The 13,471-nt window shown below is 44.8% G+C and overlaps 2 protein-coding genes across 3 annotated transcripts; one reads left to right on the top strand and one right to left on the bottom strand.

Moving 5' to 3' along the window:
- The first annotated feature begins 2,886 nt into the window (after positions 1-2,886).
- Positions 2,887-5,176, top strand: LOC120658753 (inositol transporter 4-like). The gene is made up of 3 exons (XM_039936959.1): positions 2,887-3,033; positions 3,299-3,369; positions 3,451-5,176. The coding sequence occupies exons 1-3, from the start codon at positions 2,901-2,903 to the stop codon at positions 4,957-4,959; spliced, it is 1,713 nt and encodes a 570-aa protein (XP_039792893.1). The 5' UTR covers positions 2,887-2,900; the 3' UTR covers positions 4,960-5,176.
- Positions 5,177-5,693: 517 nt separating this feature from the next.
- On the bottom strand, positions 5,694-12,056 carry LOC120659903 (protein PHOSPHATE STARVATION RESPONSE 2-like). 2 transcript variants are annotated; one of them, XM_039938167.1, is made up of 9 exons: positions 11,870-12,056; positions 10,075-10,773; positions 8,817-9,018; positions 8,662-8,738; positions 8,534-8,573; positions 8,372-8,429; positions 7,493-7,562; positions 6,296-6,500; positions 5,694-6,195 (listed from the first exon to the last, which is right to left on the bottom strand). In XM_039938167.1, exons 2-9 carry the CDS (start codon positions 10,663-10,665, stop codon positions 6,182-6,184), a joined length of 1,257 nt encoding a protein of 418 aa, XP_039794101.1. In that variant the 5' UTR covers positions 10,666-10,773; positions 11,870-12,056; the 3' UTR covers positions 5,694-6,181. The 2 variants fall into 2 exon arrangements, with proteins under 2 accessions (XP_039794101.1, XP_039794100.1); XM_039938166.1 differs by having other exon boundaries at positions 5,695-6,201.
- Positions 12,057-13,471: the final 1,415 nt, after the last annotated feature.

The following is a 13,471-nucleotide window of genomic DNA, read 5'->3' as shown; positions in this document are numbered from 1 at the left end:
ATTTAAGAAGTTTGGTGGAACGTCGGCCAACACTGATTTTTCAGAATGTTTTGATTTTTGGCCAGACTTCTGCTGAAATTTTGAACACCTTCCACTCATATTTAAGAAAAGTGCAAATTATGAAAGTTTCTCTATTTTAAAAGATCTACCACTTTTATTTTGGCCAAAATTTAAGTTCCATATTACTTTTGATTTTATTTGACTTCCAAATGAGCATCATTAAAAAGTAACCTAACACCGAACCATTTTAATTTCTCTCTTATTTGCTTTATAATTTCTTTTGATTTGGCCCCTAATTTTTTAGATGTCACAGATCGCCCCATCACCACCCCTAGAAATTGATTTTCAGGGGCAATGAGCATATCTAGTATCTAGAAAATAATAAAAGTTAGAAAAAATTGAAAACATCAAAATAAAAAGGGGCATTTGTGTTCTTACCCCTACTTTGAAGTGTAACTGTATGTTCATCCTCATTTTTTCTAACTTTGTGATTTGCCCTTTACTATTCACAAATTAGTACGACTTTACCCATAGTCAACCGTCAAAACAAAGGCAAATACACAAAGACGAAGGGCAAAATTGCAATGATGTATGAAAGATAAAGGGCAAAATCACAAAGTAAAAAAGGGCAAAACAATTGCAAAGCAGGAGCAAGAACACAAAAAAATCAAATAAAAAATAGAAAAAACATCCCAGCCAAGGGCGCCACCACCACAAGCCCCTCTACTATCGATTTATAATTTTTGATAAAATATGCACACTCCTTAACTGAAGTTCCAACCACTTACCTGAAGTCTCGTGTGCACCCTCCTCTCCACCATAATCCACAGTCACTTGTGACTCTAAGAGTTATACTATGTTTTTTATTTTGACTCTAAAATTGATTTACAGGAGCGGATGACACCAACACATGCACCTACAATTATTTATTTTTTTCTTTTTTCTTTTAAAATATAAACATTTCTGCATATACTCACAAATGATATGTGATACATATCTCAAATATTTTTTTAAATGGTCAAAATATCACGATCCCCAACATATGTTCAAATTGCTTTCACATTCAGGTATACTAAATTCATACTATGTAGTACAACTCACGTGCTATAGAGTACAACAATTTAATCTTGTGATTCTAAACGGTCTTAAATGAATAATATATAAAGTATAAAATTCTAGGTCTTATCATTACAATTTTGATATGAAGCTACTCTACATCCGAGGTTGTTTAAAACAAATTAAAAAATTCTATATGTTAAAATTAAAAAAACTTATAATAATTTTTTAGAAAATTAAATAACCTTAAATGAAAAAAGTTATTAGCTATAAAATTTTAGGTCTTGTCAATCTCTACAATTTAATATAAAGTTTGACTTCATCCAAGATCATATAAAAAGGTTCTGAATTTATTTGCGTAAAACCATTATTGTAGATGCAGGTGATGTTATCACTCATCCCTAAAAATTATTTTTAGAAGAGACTCGCACTGTAGCCCGCTTCTGAAATTTTTTAAAGACTGGTGATAGCGTTACCTACCCTAAAAATACATCTCCAGAGATGCCTTGAAAACGGAGTATTAGAGCTGGAAGTGGGCCAAGGGGCTCTAGTGTGTGGTACTAGAGAGATCGTAGAACGTGGAACCTCTAGACACCACACACATCAGTACGGTCCTAAGCCTAAGAAGTCTGCTAACAAAGCTCTCCACGTGTGCAGATTAGTCCCCGGAAATAGGATCTCGGTCGTCCTAAACTTGGCAAACTTGACACACGGCTGATGGACCGATCCTCTCGGCTAAAGCCAGTACGTAGTAAGTGGCAGGAGACCGGCGACAACGCTCGTTCCTGATGCCTAGCTCTCGCGTTGAATATTCCCGGTCCATCCTCGACGACCCAACGGAGCTGGGAATCTGCGACCGGCGATCAGCCGCCGGCGCCCCCATCGCGCTGCCAAGGGCATCGCTGTTCAAGCAGCAGGAAACAAGCACTTGGTCGAGTTTGCTTGAGAGGTAAGTGAGGATGTGCTCAGGCTTCATCGTTATTTGCACAAGGATTATTTCCCCATTTCCACAATTAACAATGGTCCATAATTTTCATCTGAGGCATGCATGATTGGCAAAACAGCTTTGATATTTCAAAATTTTCTCAAGTGTAAAGACACATGGCTAACATGAGCCGGAACCGACCCATATGCATCCTAGGGAGAACAACCATCCTTCCTGTTGCGCCATTACCAACTTGTTCACACCTCGTTAGTCCTGCAAAGTATCTAACTTAATCGAAACAAAAATTTACAATGTCTTAGAGCATCTCCAAGAGCTATTCTAAAATCTACTCTCTAAATCGTCATTTGGAGAGTCATTTGAGTAAAAATCATTTTTCATACATTTATATTTTTCAACAACTTTTCTATATCTTTTGTGTAGTAGTTATCCTTGCTCTCCATCTTCGGCTAGCATGAAATCTGGAACAGAGAATATCTATATTTGGATATTCAATTGTGGAGGCTATTGGAGGGTAAATTTTCAACAAAATCTCTATTCCTATAAATTAGAGTAGATATAAAGAGTCTCTTGGAGATGCTCTTACAAAGTAGATTTGATCCTTAGTTTCTCTTACAGTACAATGTCTAAAGACTCAATATAGTTTCAAAATCATCCTCGGTATAAGTATATTGATGCAAAGTTTATACACTAAATATACATAGAGTTTAACCAATATTGATCAAAGTTTGTAAAATTTGAATTTTCACTAGTTAAAATGCATCTTACTTTTCTGAACAACTTATTGTACGATATATGGCCTGAAGAAAAACTCCAAAATTCAGACACGACCTCCCTAATATAGTCTACTCTGTTCTTCGTGTTGCTTGCTACAATTTTTCAGGATTTTAATCTGCGCGGCATGGAAGGTGGTATCCACAAAGCAGAGAGCACCGAGTTCAGGGACTTGCTCTACCTGACGTCAAAGCAGCCCTTCATACTCCGCCTCGCCTTCTCCGCCGGTATCGGTGGCCTCCTCTTCGGCTATGACACAGGTCCGTCTAAACTCTCAACTTTCTTGCATTGTGCTCCAGGAAGTCAGCAATTGATACTAAATGCATTGTTATGCTAGGAGTTGTTCAGAGCTCACCATGTCGTAACTAAAATGTGTGCATACCATAGACTCTTTTTGGGATGATGAGCAGAGCTGATCAGTTGCTTTCTTTCAGATAGAAAGACCCATTTCATCTGCCTCTAATGTTCAATGCAACTAGTCTAGTGCTAGTGCATTTCGTCTTGATTTCTTCTCTACGCATGCAGGCGTCATATCAGGAGCTCTCTTGTACATTCGGGACGATTTCGAGGAGGTCGAGAAGAGCACCGTGCTGCAGGTTCGTTCTTGATTCGACTCTTGCTCTTCCAATTCCTCGCGGTTCACAAGCTAATGGTGCCCGGGATGCTGCAACAAACAGGAGACTATAGTGAGCATGGCGGTCGCGGGGGCGATCGTCGGCGCGGGCGCGGGTGGCTGGATGAACGACCGGTTCGGGCGGCGGCCGTCGATCCTGATCGCCGACCTGCTCTTCCTGGCCGGCTCCCTGGTCATGTGCTTCGCGCCGGCGCCCGCGGTGATCATCGTGGGCAGGGTCCTGGTGGGCCTCGGCGTCGGGATGGCCTCCATGACGTCGCCGCTCTACATCTCCGAGGCCTCCCCGGCGAGGATCCGGGGCGCGCTGGTCAGCACCAACGGCCTGCTCATCACGGCGGGGCAGTTCCTCTCCTACCTCATCAACCTCGCCTTCACCAAGGTGAGCGGGACGTGGCGGTGGATGCTCGGCGTCGCCGGCGTGCCGGCGCTCCTCCAGTTCCTGCTCATGCTCGCGCTGCCGGAGTCGCCGCGGTGGCTCTACCGCAAGGACCGCAAGGCCGAGGCCGAGGAGATCATGCGCAAGGTGTACCCGCCCGACGAGGTGGAGGGGGAGATCGAGGCGCTCCGGGTGTCGGTGGAGTCCGACATGGCCCAGGAGCGGTCCCTCGGCGGCGCGGGCCTGGCCGGCACGCTCCGGAAGGCGCTCGGCAGCGTGGTGGTCCGGCGCGGGCTCACCGCCGGCGTGCTCTGCCAGGTGGCGCAGCAGCTGGTGGGCATCAACACCGTCATGTACTACAGCCCGACCATCGTGCAGCTCGCCGGGTTCGCGTCCAACAGCACGGCGCTGGCGCTGTCGCTCGTCACCTCGGGGCTCAACGCCGCCGGATCCGTGGTGAGCATGTTCTTCGTCGACAAGGCGGGGCGGCGGCGGCTGATGCTGCTCAGCCTCGCCGGCATCGTCGCGTGCCTCGCCATGCTCAGCGGCGTCTTCTTCGCCGTCGACAGCCACGCGCCGGAGGTCAGCCCGGCCGGGACGGCGCTGTTCGGCGCCAACGGCACGTGCCCGGAGTTCGCCGGCGCCGGGGCGGGGTGGACCTGCACCCATTGCCTTCGGGCCGCCTCCGGGTGCGGCTTCTGCGCCGACACCGACAAGCTCCTCCCCGGCGCGTGCCTGGCGGCGTCGGACGAGGCGCGGCGCGCGTGCCGCGGCGGGCGGCGCGAGTGGTACAGCCGCGGGTGCCCGAGCTCCTTCGGGTGGCTGGCGCTGGTGGCGCTGGGCGCGTACATCGTGTCCTACTCGCCGGGCATGGGCAGCGTGCCGTGGCTCATCAACTCCGAGGTGTACCCGCTCCGGTTCCGGGGCATCTGCGGCGGCATCGCGGCGGTGGCCAACTGGACGTCCAACCTGCTCGTCACGCAGACGTTCCTGAGCCTGACGCAGGCGCTGGGCACGGCGGGCACCTTCCTTCTCTTCTGCGGCGTGTCGGCGGCGTCGTTCCTGCTGCTCTTCCTGCTGGTGCCGGAGACCAAGGGGCTCCAGTTCGAGGAGGTGGAGCAGATGCTGGGGAGCAAGGACTACAAGCCGTGGAGGAAGTTCGACCCCAAGGCATAGCTACCCCGCTCTTCTTCTTGAGCAACCACAATATAGCTAGCTAGGGCGTAAACCAAGTAATCCGGTTAGACATTTTGGACAATATATGGGTCATAGTTTCAGAAATTTGGCTGACATTTGAAAAAGTATTTAGTAGCTTGAATACAAAGACCAAACTTTTTAGAAGACTTCAGAATCCATTGTTGCTTTGTAACTTCAGAATCCACATATATGTTTGTTCGAGTTATTTAGCTTTAGAAGACTTCAACACACATGAATTTTAGTCGCTTATAGCTGTGCTTGGTGATGGTGAGTACATAGGTTCCAAAAAATTGCAGTGTTTTGTATCCCGTCAATGCATAACTCTTTTCTTATACATTATTAAAGGAGTTTATTTTGAAGCTACAATTTATTTACACATGAATTCAAGTCACTTTACAGGTGCAATTATTTAAAAAAAAAGATAGTGTGGTGAAAGTTATGGTGCTGAAACCTTCCATAGCACCTGTTAATCACTGCCATTTACACTGCCTTCACAACGCGCGCGGTGACTGCTCATGCCTCAAAGAGATCGTACTGCTACACGTCCATGACTTCAAATAAACTAGAAAACACTGGGTTCATTTTTGGTATGCATCATTCGATACTATCCGTAAGTATAATGCATTCATGGTATATTCTGTGTTTCGCATCCAATGGTAAGAAAGATGCGATGCGAGTAATATTGATGTAGCCATGTCTGTCCACATTCGAACAGGTCACCCCAAATCCTCTACTATCATTCACGAGAACAATTCTCCACCACAGCGATCATCCAACAGAACCGAAGTGCGGCCCATGATTCTCATACAAAGGTAATACATCCTTGATCATATTTGGGTACCATGCTATGTTCTAAACAAAGAGAGGTGCTGAATATTATTGTGAATACTTGGATTAGCCCATAATCAAATGCCTAGCAGATGCCACTTGATCCCTAACAAAGGAGAAAAAGGCAAGAATGTCAAATTCCTGACAATTGTGCTTGCGCTGTCTTCTGAACCCTACATCATCCACATAGCACGGGATTCATCGGAACCGTGATGGTGGGTACTGTACAACTAACGCCTAGTTACACGCACTTGGCCAGGCTTCGCAAAGTTGTTCATATCTGTTCCCTCGAAAGGACAAAAACGACTTGACTTAAGCTTGAAAACAACCACACCCATTTCATGGCCAGGTTGGGGAGAACCTGCTTGCAACTTCATTGGGTATCACCTGATTCTGAAACAAAAGGCCGGAAACCATCAGTTATCTATGCCTCCTCATCACAAAATCAGTATCACCACAAGTGGAAGCCTTTCTTAGATGTGCATACCTGTTTGCTTGGATGGTCCATTTTTACTGGTTTCTGGAACTTCCTTCACAGCAGAAGGTTCTGGAGTCTCGGAAGATAACTTCGATCCTTCTGCTGAGGTTGAAGCATCAGTTGCCTTTTCTGTCCCTGGTATACACTGCTGTTCCAGCATCATTTGAAGGCATTTCCCCTGTTCCTCAATTCTTAGCTGCAAACTTCTTTGAATCTGCATTCCATGTAAACATGAGGGTGAAATTCAGCAAGACAGTAGCCGTGTTTGGATCCTATTGTTAGTGTTAGTGTTAGTTTTTAACCCCTCCAAATAATCCTCCAAAGAAATAACACTTACTAGTTTGGATCCTAGTGTTATTTAGCATTTAATGGTACTTAAAGAACCAATGCTCTTTTTTTTCAGTGGGCCCCCCAGAAGTAACACAATAATCACCCCTTGGAGGGGTTAGAGTTTTGGGGTGTGTTAGTGCCAAATAACACACAAGTCTGGCTCTCAAGTATTATTTGGGGTTATTTGGGGTGTGTTACTAAATAACACATGGATCCAAACAGGGCCAGTATGTCGTGTACATTGTTACCAGTCATTTTTCAGGAACATAAAAGCAATAAGCCTGCACAAGGCTGTTGTACATATTTACTGTATGTTGTTCAAGTTCATCAGAACTACTCTCACTGGAACAACCGACTGTTTGCTGGCTCAAATTTGAAACCGAAGTGGTTAGTGGTTATCATCAGAGATGCACAAGCCAGCATTGCTAAACCTAGCATATTTTTGACAGTGAAATTGTAAAACTCATTGCCATCTAGTGCTTACTGCTTAAGGCTTTTCGCCCAATGAACCCACTACTATCATATTAGTTGTGCCTAGAAAAAGATGCAAACCATAAAAGAAAATGGAGGTTAAATCTCCTCACCACTCTAACATGCTATGTACACATGTACTTCAAGACTTGGCTAAATAAGAGTTTATTGCACTAAAACTATTGTTTTTAAAGATAGCATGACTATTACCAATATGACTTCAAAATTGAAGTAAATTAAAACTGTAGCAGGCTGATGGGAGAATTGTTTTGTTGCAAAGAAAAAGAATAGTACAATAAAGTAACTGCATGCACCACCGACTCCGAATTACACAGATTTTAGACCCTGCTGATCCTCCTTCAGATATCAAAATCAAAAGCATTAAAAGAGCAAGTATAATAATACCTCAAGCTGTTCATGAAGCCGCTTTTGAAGTTCTAACTGGAGACGAAGTGCTTCAGTGAGATCAAAACTCCTGCAGCACAATAAAAGAACTAATTCTCAGGAACCCCTAATATGAACTATGTAATTTTGAATGTCCATATAACTTGGCTAGAATGTTAACAGGTTCCCATAAAAAAAATAATGGCATTTGCAACAAAACGAATATCAAACAACCATAATTACAGGGGACGCTGCAACTGTTTATCAGAAACAACTCTTGTAGCACAACAGAAGAACTGAAGTTCAGGACCCTGTAACCAAGTAATTTAGGATAGCCGTACAACTTGGCTAAAATTGCAAACTATTCCATAACTAAAAGGTAAAAACAATAAACAAGAAAAGAGACTAGCGGTTGGAATGAAGGCCAAAAAACTGTTATTGTTGTGGACACTGCAGCGACTGCAATATTCATCAGATCAGAATATCAGATGCAGTTATGTGTTGGACATAGAACACATCCAATCAACGGTAAAATCTGTGGAACTAGATATAGAACCTAGATTCACTAGGGAGCAGGAATATGAAGTCCATGAATATCTGTTTACATACAGCTCGGAAATAGTGTTGAAATTGGTTGCAACTTATAACCAGATTGATGTGCAAACAAATCATCTATGTTTGATAATTTGCCTATTAACTATTTGTGCTTTTGTTCCTGAAAACAATAAACTTCAGTGCTATCATTCATGTTTTTGCTCAAAATATGATTGTGACAATATGCTAGCTTCCAGATCAGGCATTTTATTTAAAGTAAAACACAAAATGTACAGTTTTCACACTGTATTGACATCAATAACATCAAAACAAACTAAATGAGTTTCATGCGAGTTGCACGCTTACCCTTTCAAATCAATAGATGGTATATCTTCTTTTGATGCTACCTTCTTTTCTGAAGAGCCTGAAAATTTGAAAATTTTCAAATTGCTGATCATGGTAAAACTCTTGAAGAAATTACAGCAAGTACAAAGAAATAGAACACATTGCAAGCGGAACATGACAGACCTTCAAATAATTCTGGTCTGTATCGAGCTGTTCTGTACTTCTGAAAAGTTAAGTTACATCAAAATCAGATAGCTGATACTTTTTTTCCTATTTTCAGTAATAACCAGCAGTAGGGCTAGCTATCAGACCTGAAGGTGACTTTTTACATGATAAATGGTCAAATTGTCTGCCTTCATCAGCTTCAGCACACCCTTAGGAGTTGCTTCTGCAATAGTTTAAGAGTAATGTCATAATGAAAATATTCAATCACGGTAGATAGAAGTTGTCTTCAAACAATACACACTTTCACTGCCACCAAGTTGATTGACAGCATCTACAAAGCGCTCATGAAGTTCAGGAGTCCATCTCATGCGTGCCTTGGCAGTATTGGAGCCAGCACTGGGTGAGGGTGCCACAACTGCCAAAGGTTCTCCAGATTGAGATGAAACTGTTTGTTGGGTAGCTGATTGGTGAACTGAGATGGATGATTGAGCAGGTGGTCCAACCTATGTGAGGCATAAATTAAGCAATGTCCAACCAAAGTAACACATATAGAGCTGAATAAATTCGCATAAAGATTTATAAACAAAGAGCATAGTGCAGTTTTGGTTAGCAAAGAGAAGTGACCTAGCCAAGACAAGTTTGACGCTTTCACTGGAAATTGAATGTTTCATAAAATAAGAAAATTTATGCCTGATTTCAACTTCAATATGAATTTCTTGAACTCAACTTGAATAAATTCATACAAAATTCTGCATGTTGCATTGCTAAAATTGAACCCCAGTGCAGGAAAAAGTACAAGCCGATTCAAGCAAAGCAACTTGGCCGTTTGTGTTCTTGTCATTTGCAAACACAATAGTTCAACCCAGAAAACCTGGAGCCTGCTTCATTTTCTTACGAAACTCCTAAATAGGAGATTGTACAAAAATGATGCTAAAGCCACTAGTGCATCATAGCCAACTCAAGCCTGTCTGAGATCGCTTGAGATGATTCAGCTTCACACTAGATGCAGTTTAGTCATCATGCTTGTTGGTTGTTGCTAGGTTATAACTAAAAAGCAACCGACAAAAATATCAGGCAGCTCCTGACAGCATCTCAACTTGTGATGCAAACTGCAATATCCATATTCTAGCATCTGAGGACACTATAGATGTCAAAGAAAAAATCGGTATAAATACACACAATTGATAATCCTTTCTTAGTCAAAGTCTAGTAAAATACAACAAAATACAGAAACTATTTGGAGACCACTTTGAGGCGAAGGCGTGAAGCTGCTTCAAATTTAAAAAGATCACCACTATCTTTGAATTGATATAATTAGTGAACAAGCTTTGTAAGACTTCCAAGTACATTAATTTATGTATCACATATAAAATATGAACAAAAAAGCATGGCAGACAATAAGATTGCAAAGCATCTGACACGACTTATAGAACATCAGCAGTATGATTGCAGACTTATTGGTTCATCATCAACTAGCTGGCAAGGACCAAGACTCAATGAACCGATTATTCAGTTAGGTAAGGATTAGCACAAATGAGAGTCCGTGTTTCCATGTTTACCTGTTGAGTTTCTGCAGACGCTGGATTATCACCAATCTCCTTCCAATCATCATTCATAAGTTCAGTCCACCATTCAGTTTGCTTAGTAAGATCATCTGAAGCTCCAATGGAAGTGCTCCCAGTCAAATTATTTCCAGCAGGGACATCACCAGAGTATCCAAGAATGCTCTCAACTGGATCAGAGCACCAGGCTGGTTCGACATCACTAGGAAAATCAGTTAAGGATGGTCCAAAGCCTCCATACTGTGATCCATAATTCAACGTTGAAGAACTTGCAGTAGTTGGTGCCTGGGAATTGTAAGGAGCGGGATTGGAGTATTGCTCAGGGTTTGAAACCGACGAGAACCTTACAGCCGGGGGCGAACACAAAGGCCCGACAGATCCAGTACTTGAGTGAAACTGGCTGCGGATAGGAGCAACAGTGGTTTGATGAGTTGCTGTGTTCCTCATTTCTCTCTCTATCAAAACATTCTGCCCATCCGGAAGCCTTGGGAAGCTCTCTTCCAGAGAGGCCGGTATAGAAGGCAGAGATGTTGGCACAGTTACAGGAACTCCAGAACTGTAGAGCTTGTTGGTGCTTAATCTCTCCATCTATGAATGTGCAGAAACCTCAGCTACCACCAACACAATGTTCCTCCAGCGTATAATGCCCTTTCTGTCTTGACTCCTGAATATGCTCCTCGCCTAGGATTATTGCATCTGCAATGAAGTAAAACCATTCATTTTTGTTACAACAAGAATCCTTGATCTCATAACTTGAAGGATAAACAAGAAACTTATGAATCAAAATTTCGTTAATCCGCCTACCATGGAAGGTCAACGCTAAAGTAAAAGCAACCTACGTGTACATGACTTTTTAGGCAAATACAGCTGACCAGCAACTAGTGTAGTGTGCATAGTCCATAGTGTATACAGGCTGTGGAAAGACACTAGTTCTGGGTCCTTCCACGGTAGAAGGAAAGCCCCATGACACATAGCCTGATATTCTAGATGGTCAAATAAGTTGTTTACTCAGGCAGTTATTCTGATTCTTCGCCACGGGACTGTAACAAGAAGCATGGTAGTACCTCAACTATCATAAGTAAGGGAACATATCCAGTGCAAACCCCGTGCAAACCTACTAAAAAATATTTCAAAAAATTCTGAAAAAATCATGAATGTGCTTCTCAGCTTACCTCACCTATATATAAAATTTCATGGTCAAATTCATTTTACCCTAGAAGTTACAAAAAAGACAAATTTGGGGTGCATTTGAACCATTACTGTTTGTCAGAAAATTTGTCTTTTTTGTAACTTCTAGGGTAAGATGAATTCGACCATGAAATTTTATATATAGATGAGGTAAGCTGAGAAACACATTCATGATTTTTTTCAGAATTTTTTGAAATATTTTTTAGTAGGTTTACACGGGGTTTGCACCAAAACTTGGTTTGCACTGGATACGTCTCCCAAGACAATCTCGAAAACACTGATAATTACTTTTCTATCTATCTTATAAACGATACTACTCAAAGCGCCACCTAATCGTGGACACTCCGAATTCCACTCCCCCACGAGCCCACACCGGCATGCTGCCTCGGACAATTTCACGCCTCATAGGAATCCACCCGCCAATCTATACCAAGGCAAATCGCAGCTCCCAGGACGCGCCAGCCGCACAGCACATAACCTGATACCCCCGCGCCAATTCCTGCCAGACGGAAGCATCGAATCCCGATCCTAACCAAGCGCGCACAGGGCGACGGGGAGCTCGAACCCGGGGGGAACACTCAGGCGGAGAGAGCGCGGGCCTCACCTCCGCCGCGGCGGCGCTGGCGAGATCGGCGGGCGGGCCGAGGACGACGACGACGTGGAGGAGCTCGCGAACCAAATCCCTCGCCTTGGCCTGGCCTCCAACGCAGAGAGCGAGAGCGAGACGGGGGGGGAGGGATGAGATGTGACGAGCCGAGATGTGAGGGGGAAATGGGAGGCGGCCTTTCGCATGACGGACCGGCGCGCCCACCCGGGCCAGGGGGACACCACGCACGACACCGACAGGGGGGGCCCGCCTCGCGCGGGGCCGCGGCCGCCGTGGGAGGGGGTGGACGAGGCGGCGTGCGGGCGAGCGATTCGCTGATCGGATGGGGAAATGATTCTGTCAACTTGGTTGGGGGCGGGGGAGTGGGTGGACCGGGTCCACGATGGCGCAGCGTGGGCCGGCCGGTGCGGGAGTGGGAGGTGGGGCCGCGCTGGCAGTGGGGGAGGGTGCAGTGGGCCGGGCGCGGGGGGTGGTTGACGGGCGGGCGGGGGTGATGCGCTTCTGGGTTCCGTCTCGGCGTCCACAATTGGGACGGGCCGAGGAGGCAGAGGCCGGAGCTGAGGGGAGGAGGGGCAAGTGGGCCACCGCCGGCAATGCCACTTGGACCGTGAGTGGCCAAGGTTACGGCGCGCACGAGCGCCGCACGAAATCTGATGGGTTTTTCTCCATTAGAGTGCGGGCAACGACTAAATTCTATACCTGCGGGTTTTTTAATGGGATAAACTTTGTATCCGTCGGGTTTGCGGGTGCGGATTTGTTCTTCAAGTACCCAAACCCGCAAACCCGTGGGTACAATAAACCCGACAACATATAACCTAAAATACTAATGTCACAAGGTCTTGTATCAAAATAAGGTCCAATCACATGCTAAGAGAGACTTAGGCTCATGTACTTCTATTTCCATCGATGATTACCTATTCATAGACTCATTTAGCTATAATGCATTGTGTATTTGTTTATGTTTTCTATTAAATTTTGTTGCTTCTTCTATCGGGTACGGGAAACACGCGGGTAAAAAAACCCGCACGGGTACGGGTACGGGCATGAAATCATACTCGCGATGGGTATGAGTTTTTTAACAAGTACGATTTTATTCTGGCGGGTGCGGGTTTGGGTTAGTGATACCCGACGGGTTTGTACCCGTTGCCATCCCTAGCCGCATCGCTGCTTGAGGCGGCGCCGCGCCGCGCCGTTGCGCTGCTTTGCAATTTGTTTGTAGCTTCTGCAACTTCTAGCTCGTTTTTCCAAACCCTGATATATAATGTCACGACCCGTGGCCGCCGGCGATCGCCGTGGCGTGAGAGGATCTAGTAATGGCACAAAGACGGTAGAGGGGACGGGCGACGAGCCCTGAGTCCCAGCAACTTGTTTCTCAAGAAGATGAATAATGTTCACGATACAGAGGAGCTCGGCCTATATGCGCGAGTCCAGACACTGACACCAGGTCCCCATTACAGACAACAATACTGGTAGAGTAAAAAATGCGAATCACACATTCGATGGCGTAATGTAGGTTCCCGCTTCCTCCGTGTGCGTTACATATAAACACATACATGTTCCACAAAACAGAAAACATACAGATATTGAATCCTCACAGTT

Source organism: Panicum virgatum, chromosome 2N (assembly GCF_016808335.1).
Source record: "Panicum virgatum strain AP13 chromosome 2N, P.virgatum_v5, whole genome shotgun sequence".
Lineage (NCBI taxonomy): Eukaryota > Viridiplantae > Streptophyta > Magnoliopsida > Poales > Poaceae > Panicum > Panicum virgatum.
This window is presented reverse-complemented; position numbering and strand designations above follow the sequence as displayed.